General features: G+C 41.7%; 1 protein-coding gene across 6 annotated transcripts in view; it reads right to left on the bottom strand.

Annotated features, from left to right (window-relative positions):
- The window catches only part of Rhot1 (ras homolog family member T1), a 65,416-nt gene extending 50,219 nt beyond the window's left edge, over positions 1-15,197 (bottom strand). For 3 of the 6 annotated variants that reach the window (XM_027426519.2, XM_027426518.2, XM_027426521.2), the window contains exons 1-3: positions 14,977-15,193; positions 3,068-3,126; positions 488-569 (exon numbers count right to left, since the gene is read on the bottom strand). In XM_027426519.2, coding sequence (XP_027282320.1) covers positions 488-569; positions 3,068-3,126; positions 14,977-15,052 — 217 coding nt within the window. In that variant the 5' untranslated portion in view covers positions 15,053-15,193. Of the gene's footprint in view, positions 1-487; positions 570-3,067; positions 3,127-14,976 lie in introns of all 6 variants that reach the window. The other 3 variants (XM_035447662.1, XM_035447663.1, XM_027426517.2) reach the window with 3 other exon arrangements.
- Positions 15,198-18,462: the final 3,265 nt, after the last annotated feature.

Raw genomic sequence — 18,462 nt, 5'->3', positions numbered from 1 at the left:
CCAGGAGATCAAATTCAGGGCTAGGAAAACACTATGTAAATGAGTTACATCCTCAGCTCTTCAACAAATTTTAAGACTCAGAATCTTCTGACTCTGTTTTGAATATGTGTATATGGTATACACGTTGTGTTGGCCAGAGGTACTGGATAACCCTGAGGCTGGAGTTACAGGAGGTTGTGAGCCATCTGATGTGGATGCTGGGGAGTAGTATATGACCTAGCCATGTAATGGTGGTACACGCCTCTAATCAAAGCACTCAGGAGACAAAAGTAGGTGGATCTCTGTGAGTTCAAGCCAGCCTAGGCTATAGAGTGAATCCCAGGATAGTCAGGGCTACACAAAAAACCCTGCCTGGGGGGGAAAGGGGCGGGAGGATTATGTGATCTTAAATGCTGAACTTCTGAACATTTTTACAAGCTCAGTGAGGTTCTATTTTCAGGGCTATTAAATTAACTGCAGAGCCTCACCACAAGAGACCACTGATTACCTGAGTAATCGACAATGTGTGTTGGAACTCTCTCAGGGGTGACATCAGCTGGAATGGTGATTTCTTCTGCCCGAGGAGGAACCTTTATTTGAAAACAAATATTAAAAAGAATAAATGTGGAGAAATTATCCATCAATCTTCTAATAGACCATGTAGATTAATCTATATCAGGCCCTTCTTCAAAAGCTACTCTTATTCACTGCATTTTAAAATGCTTTCATTGAGGTGCTTTATTATATAAAACTACAATAAAAACATTTTAAAATAATTTATTTACTTCTATTTACATTGGTGTTTTGTCTGCATGTATGTCTGTGTGAGGGTGTCAGTCCCCTTAGAACTGCAGTTACAGACAGTTGTGAGCTGCCCTGTGGGTGCTGGGAATTGAATCCAGGGCAGCCAGTACTCTCAACTGCTGAGCCATCTCCCCAGCCCCATAAAAACATTTTTAAGAACTAGTAAGATGGATCAGTAGGTAAGGAGCTTGCTACTAAGTCTGACCACCTGAGTGATCAGACTTTTGATCCCTGAAATTGTCATAGTAAAAAGAGAGAACCTACTCCCACAAGTTGTCCTCTTGCCTCCAAATGTGTACTGTGGTACAAATGCACATAGAAATAACAAATAAAAATTTTAACAATAAAATAAAAAGCAAAGAAAAAAAATAAGTTCCCAGCAGAGTACATACAATAGAGTGCTTGTCTAGCAATGTCCAGCCCTAGGTTAAAGGGGAAAAAAACTCTATCTTTGTAGTCAGAGGCCATAATAACGATATCTCAAGTTTTTCACGAACTTAAAACAATTCTTAATTTGGTATTCAAATATTAGATTTCTTTAAAAACTGTATGGTTTTCATTCTATTTTGTTGAGAATTTAAAACACTTTACAAATAAGCAGCTAGGTTAATCCAAAGCAGTCTTGACGAGTGTACTCAATGATGTCTTGCACGTGCAGTCTGGGGTTTAATCCTCAGCCTTGCAAAACCCACAAAAACACAAAACAAGTGACAACCTTCAAGGTAACCAATAAATATTAATTTTACCTAGGCTAGATAACTGATTGGCTCCATAAGTCTTGTGTTTATAACTCCACATTTCAGAAAGATGCATATTTTTAGCAAAATTGCAAAGTGTGGTGGCTTACTCCTTTGTTTTTAATTAATTTATTTTTTACATGTATAGATTTCACTTGCATGTGTATCTGTGAATCACATGCATGCCTGGTGTCCTTTCGCAGAGAACTTTATATATTACAACCTAAATAATTCTTAACTAATGTTAGTGATTCCACAATATACTCCATTTTTTTTTCAAATTAAGGAATTACTATTTGATTCTTCCTTAATGCTAAGGGGAACAAAGAAAATAAGCAGTCACAGAATTATGAATGCTAAAAACACTACCAATGGGAGATATAGCTCAGTAGTAAAGCTCTTGCTTGGTATGCACAAGACCCTGGATTTAATCCCAGCCACAAGAATCAAGAAAAACACAGACACTGCCACATGACACATCAAATTCCTAGCTCAGCAATAAAACTATAAGGTTATTTCTTTCTAAATAAGAGTAAAGAAAGGGTAACTGCAAACTCCAACATTAATTGTATTTTTACTATCTCTTTCACATTTGAGGTTCTGGAAAACATTTTACTTCTAAGAACAGGTTACCCAGGCGATCCTTATTGCCACTATTTTAAAAATAAAAGAACTGTCGGATAGTAGTGGCACACACCTTTAATCCCAGCACTCCGGAGGCAGAGGGAGGCAGATCTCTGTGAGTTCGAGGCCAGCATGGTCTACAGAGTGAGTGCCAGGATAGGCTCCAAAGCTACACAGAGAAACTCTGTCTCGAAAAAATAATAATAATAAAATAAAATAAAACACCCAAGACAAAGAGATGACAACTGACAAGGCCATTGGCTGGTAAGACAGCTCAGTGACTTGCCAACAAGACTGACAATCTGAAGTCAATCCTTAAACTCCTGTGGAAGGAGGAGAAAACTGACTCCCACCAGTTGTCCTCTGATAGCCATGCTGTGCTGAGACATACATGTATGTGTGCAAACATACACAATGTAAAAGAAAACAATTTTATGACAAAGTCAAAGGCACAAAATGAGAACTTAGGATCTTTCTTAAAGTGATATCCTCTATAAAAAAATATAGCTTTTTTTTTCCTTTGGTTTTTCGAGACAGGGTTTCTCTGTGGCTTTGGAGGCTGACCTGGAACTAGCTCTTGTAGACCAGGCTGGTCTCGAACTCACAGAGATCCGCCTGCCTCTGCCCCTCCAGAGTGCTGGAATTAAAGGGGGGTGCCACTATAGCCCAGCTCACAAATATAGCTTTTTAAAAGTCCTGACTGTTGGGGGCTACTGGCTGCTCTTGAGAGGTCCTATCATCCATAATGAAATCTGGTGCCCTCTTCTGGCAGGCACACATGCAGACAGAGTACTCAAACCACACACACACACAAAAATCCTGACTGTTGAAGGGGGCATTGACATATCACTTTTTTTTTTTTTTTTTTGGCTATTAAAACAAACAAACAAGAAAAAACATTACATAAGAAATTAAATGTTTACCTCTTCTGGAAATTCTTCACTGACCAAAGACATAATCAGTGATGTCTTCCCAACTCTAGCTGTTAAGAAAAGAAAAATCATTACTTTAATAAACTATGTTGGTTCTACAGAAACTCAACTCCAGTAACCACATAGGGAGTTTATTAGCTGTTTGGAGGAAAGGCAATCATAAGCCCATTTCGCAGCACTACAAAAGCCTCCTGCAGCTCAAGTGTATCAGTGCTTGCCTGTAATTCCAGCTACTTGGGGAGGCTGAGGATATAACAGAATGTCAGGTTTGAGGAAAGAAGGGAACAGAACACAGTAACAAAAACGTTCCTGCATTACCTTCTGAGAGTTGTGTAAGAACGGATCCCATAACATAAACTGCTTAATGTTCCCAAATGAACATTTAGATCATTTCTAAATTTTCATCTTTATGAATAATGTTGTAATTCATATTCTACAGCATAAATTCCTTGAAGTGAAATTTAAGTTAGCTCTGGGCTCTGCTCTGTTGTATTTAACTGACATTGTTAATTATGTTCACAAAAGAATACATCAATTTACATCCTCACCAACAGAAGGGTATCAGAGTGCCTATATTCCTACATGTGTACATTCCTTCCTTTTGTTCTGTATTTTAAGGGTTGGTTACAAGGTTAAAAGCCCAAATTTTCTGTCCCAGTGATCTTTTAATAAAGGAAAGTTAAAATCTCAATCTTTATCCTGAAATCTGACTTCTCTATTGCAGTATATAAATACTACAGTCAAAACTAAGTTCTTACCAACCAAGTCTGTCCAAGCTCCCCAAGGAAAACAGACACCTGCCTGTTAGTCTCTGCCACAGGGGCAAAGTTCAATTTCAAAAACAAGTCCAAATATGAAAGATGGTAATTTTTGAGAGTTAAGAACAACCTCAGTCCCTCCCTAAGTGATTAAAAGAAAGAGTGAACTGAAAGCACAAGTCAGATCCTGGAAAACAATGAATGGCTACAACACACAGGAGAGTGCACAGTCCAAACAGCATGGAGAGTTTGTGCAAGTTGAGGGACAAATTATATGGTTTAACAGGTGGCTTCTAGCTCTAGTTTCTATAGACTATCTTAAGAATACTTCTATTATTTTATGTGTACGTGTATATATGTATGCAGGTATATGTACACATGTGGCTACCCACAGAGTACAGAAGATAGTATAGGATCTCCTAAAACAGGCAGTTGTGAACTGCCATGTGGGTGCTTGAAAAACAATTCTGGGTCCTCTGGAAGAACAGCAAGCACTCCTAACTACTGAGGCATCTCTCTAGCCCCTCTATAGACTTTTTGATTGTCTTGTGTCAAAAAGGCTCAAGCCTTTTTCATGTGGCCCACAACAAATTATTGGTTTTGATTAAAGCCAACATCACAAAACTTCTAGAACCTAAGTAACAATACTAGTTTATACAGCTCTCCAGTTTTCAGACAGGAAAGGTGACTCAAAGACAGTGATTTCCTTAAGATCTCACTAAAAGATGAGCTGTGGACCTAAGAGAAGCGCTTGTCTCCTGATGGTCAAGCCAGTGTTCTCTTATGCCATACTTTTAAAGACTGCTAAGAATACAGAAAGGAATGGTTATCTAGTGTCAGCATGCAGCATTCACAAGTCAGTAATAAATTTAGTTAAAACAGTCACTGGTTCATTGGTGACTAATTAGAGTAACACCCACTCAATTTTTACTTTTTTCTTTCTTTTTGTTTGTTTGTTTTGGGTGTATGTGTGTGGTTTTACATATGTGTTTTGAAACAAAGATTCTCTATGTAGCTCTGGATGCCCTGGAACCTGCTATGTAGACCAGATTGGTCTCTTGTCTCTGCCTTTCTAATCTATATGCCACCAAACCAGGTTTTCTGCTTTTTTGAGACAGGGTTTCTCTATGTAACAGTGCTGGCTGTCCTGGAAGACGCTCTGTACCTAGGCCAGGTTGGAACTCCTCTGCCTTCCAAGGGCTAGGATTATAGGTATGTGCCACCTGGATTTTGTTTTGTTTACTTTTTCAAACTTAATTTGAGAAAAGTTCAGACAAAAAATATATTTCCTACAAAGGTTTATGTCTAATTTTTTTCAAAATGTATTTACTTGTGTGTCTTTGTGGATCTGTATATGGACACACCTGAGCCAAAGCCCCATAATGAAGATCAGAGGGTAACTTGTGAGAGTTGGTTCTCTACTTCCACCATGTGGGTCCCAAGGATGGAATTTAGGCCTTCAGGGCTGGTGGCAGGCACTTTTACTCACTGAGCCATCTCACAGGCTTGCTTCCCCCTACCCCTCTTTGAGACAGGGCCTCACTATATAGTCTAGGAACTCAAAGTCTAAACTAGGCTGGTTTCAAACTCACAGCATTCTGCCTACCTCAGCCTTTCAAGTGCTTAAACTACAGGCATAAAACACCAAGCTAAAGCTATGTCTATCCTTAATCCAAATATCCCCATGACATACAACATTATTACAGAATTTGTGTGTGCATTATCCTTTATCTGTCTCACTCTTTCTCTAGCAGTATCTGTATCAACTACATCATATAAGCTTACCAACTAAGAAATGGCTAGAAATAGACACAGACACAGGACTATTTGAGAATAACTGCATCTTTTGGGGGGGGAGGGGGGGCTATGTGTTCTGTCGGCATGCATGCCTGCAGGCCAGAAGAGGGCAGTAGATCCCATTATAGATCAGCCATCATGTGGTTGCTAGGAATTGAACTCAGGACCTCCAGAAGAGCAGCCAGTGCTCTTAACCCCTGAACCATCTCTCTAACCCCAATAATTGTATCTTAGTATTTCCTAAAGGTAAGTTCATTTTCCTATGTAGACAAAGTACCACTATTCAATCTATTGACTTTATTCACTACTATCCTTTACAGAAAATTAAAAAAAAAAAAAAAAAATGGCTGTCATGTCTCTTTAGTCTCTTTTAAACTGGAAGCATTGCTTGTTTTGAGCCAGAGTTTCATATAGACTAGGCTTGCCTTGAACTCACAATGTGTATATAACTGAAAATAAATTTGAATTTATTTATTTATTTTTGAGGTGGGGTCTCACTGTCCTGGAACTCACTATGTAGGTTGGCTTTGGGCTCAGAAATCACCCTGATTCTGACTTCTGATTCTTGGGATTAAAGGTATGTGTCACCATGCCTGGCCTTCCATATTTTCTAAAATAAAAGTTATGCTACTAAAAACTGCCAAATAAGTACAATTTAAAGTTACTTTTGTGGTAAAAATTGGCACGTTCTAGATTACAGACATCAACTGAGATCTTAAATATTGACAAATGAGATACTTTTTTTTTTTTTTTTTTTTTTGGTTTTTCGAGACAGGGTTTCTCTGTGGCTTTGGAGGCTGTCCTGGAACTAGCTCTTGTAGACCAGGCTGGTCTCGAACTCACAAGAGATCCACCTGCCTCTGCCTCCCAAGTGCTGGGATTAAAGGCGTGTGCCACCAACACCCAGCTGAGATACCTTCTTTTATGTCTTCAACAAGTATATATCTTCTTGTGTGTATGCAGTTTGTGTGTGTTGAGATCAAACACTGGGCCTCTCAAGTGCTAGGCAAGTGCACTCCTTTTATAAAAATGACATCCTAACAGGCTTTAAGGTAATGATCAATAGAGTCAACACTTGTTTCTACACAGCAGGATAAACAGCAATCCCTGATTCAGCTTCTTATTTTGCATTGAAATTCTGTTAAATTTTTCTCACTGTTATTAGAGGAGACCTTCTACATTGCCCAACTTAGTCTGGAACTCCTGGGCAGTCCTCCAAGCAGTTCTCCCACCTCCTAAGTGCTAGAACCAATGGCACCTGCCATGCTGGACTGAGCCTGAGGTTTTGTTTTGTTTTGTTTTTGTCTCTCTCTGCTTGCCTTTTGTCTAATTCTGATTCTTTCATTTAGACATTTCTTAGTTTCCAACTATCTGCCTTCATTATCTACCAATAAATGTCAATTGCAGCCAGGCATTGGTGGTGCACGCCTTTAATCCCAGCACTGAAAAACCAAAAACAAAAACAAAAAAACCAAAAAAAAAACCAAAAAAAACCAAAACAGGCTGGAGAGATGGTTAAGAGCACTCTTTCAGAGGTCCTAAGTTCAATTCCAGGTAACCACATAGTGGCTCACATCTATCTATAATGGGATCTAGTGCTCTCTTCTGGCATGTAGGCATACATGCAGACAGAACACTGATAATAATAAATAAATCTTTTTTAAAAAGAAATGAAATGTACATTCTTAAGAATGCTGCATCTGCATAAGATCCAGACAGCCCTCCAACATATCAACAGTGGGCTCCTGAGGGTCTTCCTAAACTTTAATAAAAATGGGATATCTCTCACCGGCTACTATGCATTTCTAGAAAATCAGTAGAAATTCTCAAGAGCAGAGACTATTTGTTGTTCACTACAGCATCCCTAGCACCAAGGAAACCAAATGACAAACTCATTAGAACCTTATTCTTTCTAGTGTGGCTGCCTTCTTTTGCCACAGATCGACTGGTCTCCTATGAGTTTCAGAAGAGAGAACAGTATTATGAGGAAATTCAGATTTCTTCACTGTTCAGCTCATCAGTCCAAAGGGCAGTTCTGACTGCCTGAACAGTAGCAGGCTCCTACTAAACCACAGATTTGTGACCAGACATATTCAGTAGGGAAGGCCTCTAACACTAGCCGGAGTAAAGAAGACAACTAAACAACTTTACTGATGCTTGAAGACACGGACACACAAAACACTGGGCCCAAGGAGTGTGGATAACTCCGTTAAAGTAATTTGTATCAGTTACCACTTCTCAAAGTGTGACTTTATTTATTTGCTCATATCCTACCTCATCTAAAAAACAATCTGAGGCAATTTAACTCGCTACATCATAAAAATTCCATCTAGAGACAAACATGATGGCACACTTTTAATCCCAGTACTTAGGAAGCAGAGGCAGTAGGATCTCTGAGTCCAAGGCCAGCCTGGTCTACATAAGGAGTTCCAGGTAAACCAGAGCTACATAGTGAGACCCTGTCTCAAAAATAAATAGAACTTTTTCCTTTCAACTGCTCCAGAAACATTTCCATGACAAAAAGAAATACTCAATTCTTTTTAAATACTAACAAGTTAAAAATTTATACTTACTATAAAGATTATAGCATAAATATTATATAAAATATGTTTATAATAAAGTCTATGACAATGTATTACAAATAAAATGTTACAAGCAACATATAAACTGAAATGTAAGTTTATTTTATATAAATATATAACATATTAATATGAAGGATACACATTATCTTTTGTTAGCCAACTATCTAATGTTCTCTATTCTAGTTTGACTGAGAAATAGTTAAGTGATTTATAAAATGCAAAGTCATAGTTATTGTTAAAGACAGAGGCCACTGATCCAACTCATTACAACACATCACCTGTCTGAAATTCCATGCTTCTAAACAAGCCATCCTTGGAAAAATATAATATAAAATAAATTATCTAGGTTTATCTGGGTTTGAAATTTCTGTCTTTTTATCAGGTCTTTTGAATGTGTAGTTCCAAATGACAGAAAATTCCTAATATTTATGAAGGAGAAATAACATTCTGCCATTTCAGTTACTCTTCCAGCCATGTTGGCTAGTTTTCTTGCTAACAAACACCCTTTTCTTCAAATGGCAAAAGAAAAGGTTCTTTTCATTTTATGTTTCTTTACTAAGAAGTCTTGGTTCATTTGGTATAGGGGCGCACACCTTTAACCCCAGCACTCTGGAGGCAGAGGCAAGTGGATCTCTGTGAGCATGTCAGCCTGATCTACAGAGTTGCCAGCCCGCACAGAGAAACTTTGCCTCAAAAAACACAAACAAAAAAAGTATTGGTTCTTCCTAAACAACTGTAATCATAATAAAATGGGGAGGAGGGTGACTATGAAGTTATACTTATTAACTAATAACTTTTAGCATTAGGAAAAATAATCCCAGCAAGGATCTTCCCCAAAATGGGAAGCTAAAGCAGGATGGCCATGGGTGTGAGACCAGCCTGGCCTACATAATGATTTCCAAACAAACCTGGGCTACAAAGTGATACATTGTCTCAAAAGGGCAGGAAGAAAAAGAGTGAGGAGATAACTATGTTCCCAAGGAACAATTAAATTTATGGTGATTTAGCCAAATGTGATGTTGCAAGTGCAGGTGGCACAACTTTGATACCAACACTTGGGAGGCAGAGGCAGGCAGATCTCTGTGAGTTCGAGTCCAGCCTGGTCTACAGAGCAAGAGTTCCAGGACAACCTCCAAAGCAATACAGAGAAACCCTGTCTCAATAAACCACTGAGCCATCTCTCCAGCTCCATGCCCATTTTTTTTTTTTTTTATGTAAGTGCTGGGTATCCAAGTACAGGTTTTCATGCTTCAGTGACAGTGACAGGCACTTTACCAACTGATCCATCTCCTTAACCTTTGTTTTGGTTTGGTTTGGTTTTTTGAGACAGGGTTTCTCTGTGACTTTAGAGCCTATCCTTGCACTCACTCTGTAGACCAGGCTGGCCTTGAACTCACAGAAACCTGCCTGCCTCTGCCTCCTGAGTGTTGGGATTAAAGGTGTGCACCACCAACTCCTGGCCTCCTTAACCTTTAAGGGTAGATTTTGATTGATAGTTGTGAGTGACATAGAGTCTTTCTGTAAACAATATATTCTTCATGAACAGACTACCTTGTGCAAACATTCTGTAATGTATGATGTACTGGTAAGGTGTCATGTCTTGTTTGAGCTCATTGAGAACCTTGTTCTGGAAGCAGGGTTGCTCCCACTCCCATTCCAGACCCAAACATGTTTGTTTCACAGTGTCCACCAAGGCTTTCTTTTGGAGATGGAAGGGGGAAGAGCAAAACAGCCCAAGAGCAAAATTATTGTGTCCTCAAGAATAGCTAAAAGGTTAACCATTTCCAACAGAGGTTATTATTATTTATCCCAGGATATAAAAGTGGTTGCCAAACCGGGAGGTGGTGGCACATGCCTTTAATCCCAGCACTCGAGAGGCAGGCAGATCTCTGTGAGTTCGAGACCAGCCTGGTTTATAAGAGCTAGTTCCAGAACAACCTCCAAAGCCACAGAGAAACGTTGTCTCGAAAAAAACCCAGGAAAAAAAAAAAGTGCTTGCCATAGGAAACAAGCCAGAAGTTCAGCCAGTCATGGGATGCTTATTCATGGAGAGAAATCTCAATAATGAACTATAGCTGGTTGCCTTAAAGGACCTTCCCCAGTCTGTTTCTTCTGGACATTTATAAGCCCTTGAGTGACGAACATTCTGCAGTTATTTGTTATTTTATTTGGAAGCCTCACTGCAGGGGACACACTGCTCTGCCTGGAAACTCCCTCTATCTTGAACTCTAGCTGACTAGAGCTTCCACAATCAGAATTGAGAGATTTATTTTTATTATTTTATGTGAAGGGTTATTTGATTGCATATATTTCTGTGCTTGGTGCTCACAATGGTCAGAAGTAGGCAATGGATCCTCTGGAACTGGAATTGCAGACAGTTGTAAGCCACCATGTCAGTGCTGAGAACAGAACCAAGGTCTACTGGAAAAGCAACTGCTCTTAGCAATTCAGTCATCTCTCCAGCAGCCTAGTCAATTTCTATTAAATGTTCTGAGCATTCAATATGAGGATGTTTTACTATCTATCACCTATCTGTTACTTACTATTTATTCTTTTACTTTGGCTTGCTATATACCTAACTCACTCATTCACAATCAATGTATGGCAACTGTAGATCATTCTCTAGACTACAGATTATCCTTAGCCACAGAGTGTCCTAGATGGGTGGTCTTCAACCTGTGGGTCTTGACTTTGGGGACAGGGGTCTAACATCCTTTTATAGAGGTTGCATACCAGATACCCTGTATATCGTATGCTTACATTACAATTCATAAACCAAGGCCTTATCATGTTATGCAAGTGCAGTGTGTGAGTGCGCATGAAGGTGTGTGTAGGTGTTTGTATATGTATTTCTTGAGAAAGGGTTTCTCTGTGTAACCCTGGCTATCCTGGAACTCACTTTGTAGACCAGGCTGGCCTCAAACTCACAGAGATCCATTTGTCTCTGCCTCCTGACTGCTGGGACAGTCAGGACTCCACAAAGAAACCCTGACTGAAAAAAAAAAAAAAAAAAAAACCTTAACCAACCAAGCAACAACAAAAAACATATTATGTGTATATATTTTCCCTCCTCTCCTTTCCTCCCTTCTCTTCCCTTTTTTTTTCATTTGAGATAAAGTATTAAATTTGCTAGGCTGCTGTCTTGAACTTTTGATTCTCTAGTTATACTGGGATTACAGGCTTGTGCCTCCGCTACCATTTGACTATGAGTGCACTTTTAAAAACTTTTAGGAATATGTTTCATAATAGTAATTCACTTTTGATCTGATCTGAATGGTATTTGGTAAACAATAATTAAGCTATGGCATAGATAACATTTAAAATACTGTCATTCTCTGCAAACAAAATGTCTTAAGATTTAACAGACAACCTAAGTTCCTTCATCTTTTCACTAAGTAGTTAGCAGCATGATGCCTAGATGGATCATAAATGGGCCAAGAAAATATCCTTTTCACCTCAGCAGTACAGCAGGATGACTGAGACAGCACAATATTGAAACCATTCATTTCAGATTAACAGTGAATGAAGTTGCCACTGCCTGGTTCAGGGACAGACACTGACAGAATACAAAGTAACAGAGTGACACAAAAGAATAGACTTGAAATCGGCAATACTAGAAAGGATGGATACTTTCTCCTTGCCTCTTCCACCCCAACCATCTTAAAACAACTGAAAACTAGATATGCTTAAATAAATATATGAAAAGCTCAAATCATAACTACTTTTCCTAGTACTAGAAGAACTGATACTATGTGTCAAATCTGTGTTAAAACAGTCTCTGACACACATTTACCTAATATTTCATCATTAAATTTTAAAATACTTTTTGTGTATCATTTTAGATAGTATCTCACTGACTTGACTGTGCTGACTTGACTTGCCCGAAACTCACTAGAAAAGCCAGACTGGCTTTGAACCTGTGGTATTGCCTCCCTCCTGAGTAGGATGACAAGTATATGAACGAAATCTAGGATTTAAAATGCTACACTAAAGGCTGACAAGTATTTACATTAACTCTCAAAAAGTAGGGCCTGTGAGACTGCTCAGCAGAAAAGGGCACTTGCCTCAAAACCTAACTCTCTAAGTTCAGTCCCCAGAACCCACATGGTAGAAGGGAAGAACAAACTCCCTCAAGTTGTACACAGGTTTAGACACATACAAATAAACAAATGTAAGAAATAAATTTTAAAAGTAAGGCTTAGGCTGTGTGTGGCAGCACACACCTTTAATCCCAGAACTCACTAGGCAAAGGCAGGTGGATCTCTGAGTTTAAGGACAGCCTGGTCTACAAAGCAAGTTCCAGGAAAGCCAGGGCTACACACAGAAAAACCCTGTCTTGAAAAACAAGAAAAAAAGAAGCAAGAAAGGGTAAATAATTTCCCTATCAAATACCAGCCATTAAAATAACTGAAATCCTACATTTCAATTGGGTATAACTATACTTATAACATTAAAATTAGGAAACCTATGTATCCAAGGGCTGAGGAGCTCAGTTGAATGCTTGCCTTAGGTTTGATACCAAGCACAGAATGATTTAAGAAGTGAGGCTCAAGCCAGTAATTCCAGTTCTCAGGCAATACAACTGGAAAATAAAAAGTTCAAGACAGGCAGTCTAGCAAATTTAATACTTTATCTCAAATGAAAAAAGGGGAGTAGCCGGGTATTGGTAGCACACACCTTTAATCCCAGCATACCAGAGGCAGAGGCAGGTGGATCTCTGTTGAGTTCCAGGTCAGCCTGATCTACAGAGTAAGTTCCAGGACAGCCTCCAAAGCCACAAAGAAACCCTGTCTGGAACCCCTCCCTCTCCCTCCCACTCCAAAAAAAAGAAAAAAAAAGAAAAGAAAAAAGGGGAGGAGAAGGGAGGAAAGGAGAGGAGGGAAAATACATACATATAATGGTTTTTGCTGGGACTGGAGAGATAGCTCAGTGGTTAAGAGTACTGCCTGCTCTTCCAAAGGTCCTGAGTTCAATTCCCAGCAACCACATGGTGGCTCACAACCATCTGTAATGAAATCTGGTGCTCGCTTCTGGCCTACAGACACACATGCAGGCAGAGCACTGTATATATGATAAATAAATAAATCTTTAAAAATATATATATCATTATAAATAAAACCTAAAAAACAAACCTGAAAGCCAAAAGGCAAGCTAAGCTTACTTCCAAATTCTGACTAGATTTCTCAAAAGAAAAAAAAACAAAAAACTACAGCTACATGGGTTAAATAGTCCAGCATTACAGCACTGTGCTTCTTCCCCCCACCCCCCACCCCACATACACACCTCTTTTTGAGGCCAGCTCACTTAGTCCAGACTGGCTTAGAAGACTCTAACTCTATGTAGACTGGGTTGGCACTGAACTCACAGTAATGCTCCTGCCTTAATTCTTCCAAGTCCCAGAATTACAGACATGAGTCACCACACTAGGTTTCTCAAAGAACACTATAACCATAGTAAAAATCTGCAGACTTGGGGCTGGTGTGGTTAAGAGTAGAGGACCCAAGTTCTGTTCTCAGCACCCAGTAGGGTGGCTCAAACCACCTGTAACTGTGGCTTAGGGTTCATACCCCAAGTTTAAAAAAAAAAAAAAATGTGCATTTTCCTCCTTTGGAATGTATCACAGTGACCTAAGAGGCTTCTCCAAATGTAACGGGGCTTAGAATAAAGTACTGTAAATAGCAATAGCAAAACATTAACTAATGAACTTTTAAACCAATTCAAGTCCTCTTTTAGTCCTCTTTAATTGTAGTGCCTATAACTGAGTCATGTAACTTGCAGTGAGATCAGGAATCCCTACTGTAGTCTTCATGTCGGCCAGCAAAAGCGCTGTTTTTGTTGTTTTGCTTTCTTTTACCCGAAGAAAGCAAATCCTAACAGTTTCTAGGGAGTCTTGGGTAGGCAGGCGTGTATATATTCTTCTGTCTTATATGTCTTCTCTTGTTCATAAAATACCACATAACTATGGCATGGCTAACAAGAAGCAGAAATTAAGACTTTTAGGTTAACAATTGCCTCAACTAAAGGTGCCTCCCTAGTTAAGTACCGCTCACTAAGTACTCTCGGGTTAACTTGAAGTTGCGAGTAAATTTTTGTAGAAATATCTCGACTACTAGGAATTGGCCCAACGCAAGACACAAGTATGACAAAAGGTAAAAACAAAAGAAAAAAATCTTATTAAAAAAGAAACCGCTACCTTAAACTGTCTTGTCTTTTTCTCCCTTGTGCTGGAGACTGAACCCAGGTCTTTATGTATTCAGGTGCTAGAACTCTACTACTGAGCTACACAAGCAACCCAGCCCTGTCTCTTAATGCCCATGCACAGTAGCAGCGAAGGCAGCAAGTTAAAAAAAAGAAAAAAAGAAAAAGAAAAAGAAAAAGAAAAGAAATCCAGAAACCTGACCTTGCCCACAGTCGCCTAGTTCTGCACTCCTCCTCCCCCTCGTGTCCCCGCGAGCCCGTTCCCGCAGTCCCAAGTGCTCAGTCGGCCTGTTCCAGCATCTGCCTGGCAGTGAGTGACTGACAGGAGACCAGAGGGTCCGACAGGAGGTGGCCCGAGAAACGCTGAGGCCCAAGAGGAAAGGACTCGAGGAGGCGACGGCCAGAACCTTCGCAGCGAAAGGGTCGGGCGTTAGGGACTAAAGGGGACGAGGCCTGCGAGGAGCACTGAGGGGACAGGGCCGAAGCCTGGGAAGGGATGAGATGAGGGGCTGACAGGCTCGGAGGAGGCACCCGGGCTGCGAGGCCGGGCCGGGCGCGGACTCACGTTCTCCTACGAGCAGGATCCGCACGTCTTTCTTCATGTCGGAGGCTCGCAGGGGCCGCACTCGGCCCGCACGCATGGAGCGCACGCCTCACGCCGGGAGCGCCCAGCCCGTGGCGCCGCTCTCCCCGCGCTACCGCCGTCTCCTGCCAGCCTCTCGGGCCTCTGCGCCCGAGCCTCGGCCGCCCGGACTCGCCGCACCGCCTCCTCGGCTGCTGCTCCGCTCTGGAGCCGGGACAAGCCAGCTCCGCCTCCTCCGGCTCCGCGGACGCGGGCGGCGGCGAGGACGACGGCGTGCGGCGAGGGACAAGCGTTTTCGGAACGCCAACATTCTCGTGGCAGGAAGAGCGCCCTCGCATGCCGCAGGCTGACGGTAGCGCAAAACCCGGGAAGTTTGTCATCGCACTCCGGACACTGCCAGAGATGTAGGTGGCAGATTCCGTAGTCAGATTCCGTAGTCAGATTCCACTTGCTTTTGTTTTTTAAGCTAGTTTATGTTATTTATTTTACGTATACAGGTGCTCTGCTTGAATGTATACCTTTATGCCAGAAGAGGTCATCAGATCCCACTGCAGATGGTTGTGAGTCACCATGTGGTTGCTGGGAATTGAACCCAGGACCTGTGGAAGAGCTGCCAGGGCTCCTAACCTCTGAGCCATCCCCCCAGGACCAGGTCCCACTTGTTTTACAGAAAAAGAACAGAGTAAGTTCCTTGTCCAGGGTCACACAACAGGAGTTTGGTCATGACTCAGAGCGGGCAATCTTCTCACTAAACGATAAGGTCCAGGAGGGCAAGTGACCTGCCTACCTGGTTTTCAGAATGATTTATTGAACAAGGTGACTGGCTCCCGGGGTGTGTATACTCCCCAGAGCACATCACCCTGTTTATTTGTTAGTTTGTTTTTCAGAATGTATTATTTTGTATTTGTTTGAGTGCCTTCCAAGGTGAGTGTGTGGAGGTCAGAGGACAGTCGGCATGAGTTGGCCGGTGTGATTGAACACGCCTTTAGTTCCAGCACTCCAGACAGAAGCAGGTGTATCTCTGTGAGTTCCAGGCCAGCCTGGAACTACATAGTGAATTCCAGGACAGTCGGGGCTATGAGGAGAGACCCAGTCTCAAACTTCCACTTTTTTTAAAGCAGGGTATGATAATTCCCAGAATGTGGAAGGTTGAAGCAGAAGAATTGTCATGAGTTTGGGGCTAGCCTGGGCTATAGGATGAGCCCTAAACAGGCATGGTGCTATGCACCTGAAAGTGGAGGCAGGAGGGTTGAGTAGTCAAAGCTATCCTCATCTGCATAGAGAAATTTCATGCCAGACAGGCTACAGGAGACTTTGTCTCAAAACAGCACACACACCAAAAATTATACATATATTATACACATATGGAACTAATTTAAAGGTATTCAAATGTGGATATGATATCTATAAGTCATGTGGTGTGTGTCAGCTCAGACATGTTGAGCAATTTCCTGGGTTTCAATCCAGATTCCATCACCCAACAGATACATGATCCTGAATAAGTTCATTTACTTTCTTGAACCTATTCCTTCTTATGTGGCATGGCGGTGATAGTGATACCTTCCTCCTAGGGGGTTGTAAAGAAAAATATACTGTCTTGCCATGTCCAGCATTTGTGACAGGACTAGGATGTGCTCTGTTGATCTCAGGCAGCATGGGAATCGTAAAAGCCCGAAAACAGTTCTTCACGAGCATGAAGGCAAATGCCTTATGGACACTACAGTAATTCACCCTATTTGTCTCACATAGATATGGATATACATATATAGAAAGAAGGAAATCCTTTCTAAAAATTGCCTGGGAAGGCAAGTGTGGTGGTATGCACCATAGCATCCTGGCAGTCGAAGAACTGAAGAGGGATCATGTGAAAGACCCCTGCCCCTTAGCCCTTTCTTTCTCAAGTTTGTCTCCTCTTCCTCCTGTCGGCGGCTTCCCCGATCCCCACCCCCGGCGGCTTCCACTTCCCCCGCCACCCGCCGCACGCCCAGCCCGAGAACGAGCACCAGGTGGGCCGGCCCGAGAACGAGCACCAGGTGGGCGGCCCGAGAACGAGCACCAGGTGGGCCGGCACGAGAACGAACACCAAGTGAGCCGGCCTGGACTGAGCCCCGCCCGATGAGAAACACTCCGTCCCAAGGTCTCCGCCCCCAAGGTCAGCCATCTGGACGCGGAGGGGGGGGGAATTGAGTCTGTTGTACCAGACACCAGACCTTGAGAATATGCTGATCTGGAATGGCTCTGTGTCTCATTTGAACCATCCAATAGAAATGATTCTGTATTTCGCCTCATTTGAAAGACTCTATGTTTCACCTCATTTGAATAACTCTGTACTTTGCCTCATTTGAATAACCCTGTATAGCGCCTCATATACATTGACCAATGGGAATAGCTCTGTACAATGCCTCATTAGAATTATCCAATAGAATCCCTGCTCCTAGCTTGCGCCTTTTTCCCTATATAAGGACCCCTTTCCCTTGGCTCGGGGCGCTTAGCCACACAGAAGCTAAGTCGCCCCGGGTACCCACGTCTCCAATAAAGCCTCTTGCTTTTGCATCCAAGTTCGTGGCCTCGCTGATTCCTGGGTGCGGGTCTCCTTCTACGAAAGTACCTCTTCGGGGGTCTTTCACATGAGTTGGAAGCCAACCTGGGCTACTCAGTGAGACCCTGTCTCAAGCAAACAACAAAACCCCACTCTGTGATATGACAAAGAGGTGATGCTTTGACAGTATGGTAGATGTGGGCTGGCTAAATGTTTTTACATTTGTTTATCAAGGGGGAAAGTCTGCTAAGCAAGGATCTAGGGAGAAATGTTGATTTGGAAGGACTCTGCTGATGTTCTTGCACTTTGTAAATAACACTTACTTTAAAATCCTAGCAGAGAGGCTGGAGAAATGGCTCAGCAGTTAAGAGCACCGGCTGTTTTTCCAGAGACCCAGGTTTGATTCCCAGAACCCATATGGTGGCTCACAGCTGCCTGTAATTCCAGTTTCAGAGGATCTGGTGGCCTCTTCTGGCCTCTGAAGCACTCAGCATGCACACACAATACAGACATACATGCAGGCAAAACATCCCACACACATAAAATAAATAAAGCAAAACAATCCAAACTGAAGGTGGTATAATCACAGCACTCAAGAGGCTGAAGCTTGAGGATGGTGAGTTTAACATCAGCCTGGGCACCATATGGTCTCAAGCAAAACAACAGCAACAAAAAACCTAGACCTATAAGAAGGAGGTGACAACAAGCAATTTCAGCTGGCAATATTTATGGATGAATACTAACCAAGGCCAGAACTTCGTTAAAGGAGAGAAAAGAGAATCTGACACTCTGGAGTTTCCTTCACCTGATGTGTTTCTTTGTTCATTCCCTCTCTCCCTCCCTGTCCTTGAGCCAGTCTGGCCCCCATGGTTTGCCTTGAGCCATGTCTTCATGATGCTAACAAATGTCTACCAGAAGTCACTCAGACT

Source organism: Cricetulus griseus, chromosome 7, assembly GCF_003668045.3.
Source record: "Cricetulus griseus strain 17A/GY chromosome 7, alternate assembly CriGri-PICRH-1.0, whole genome shotgun sequence".
Taxonomy (NCBI): domain Eukaryota; kingdom Metazoa; phylum Chordata; class Mammalia; order Rodentia; family Cricetidae; genus Cricetulus; species Cricetulus griseus.
This window is presented reverse-complemented; position numbering and strand designations above follow the sequence as displayed.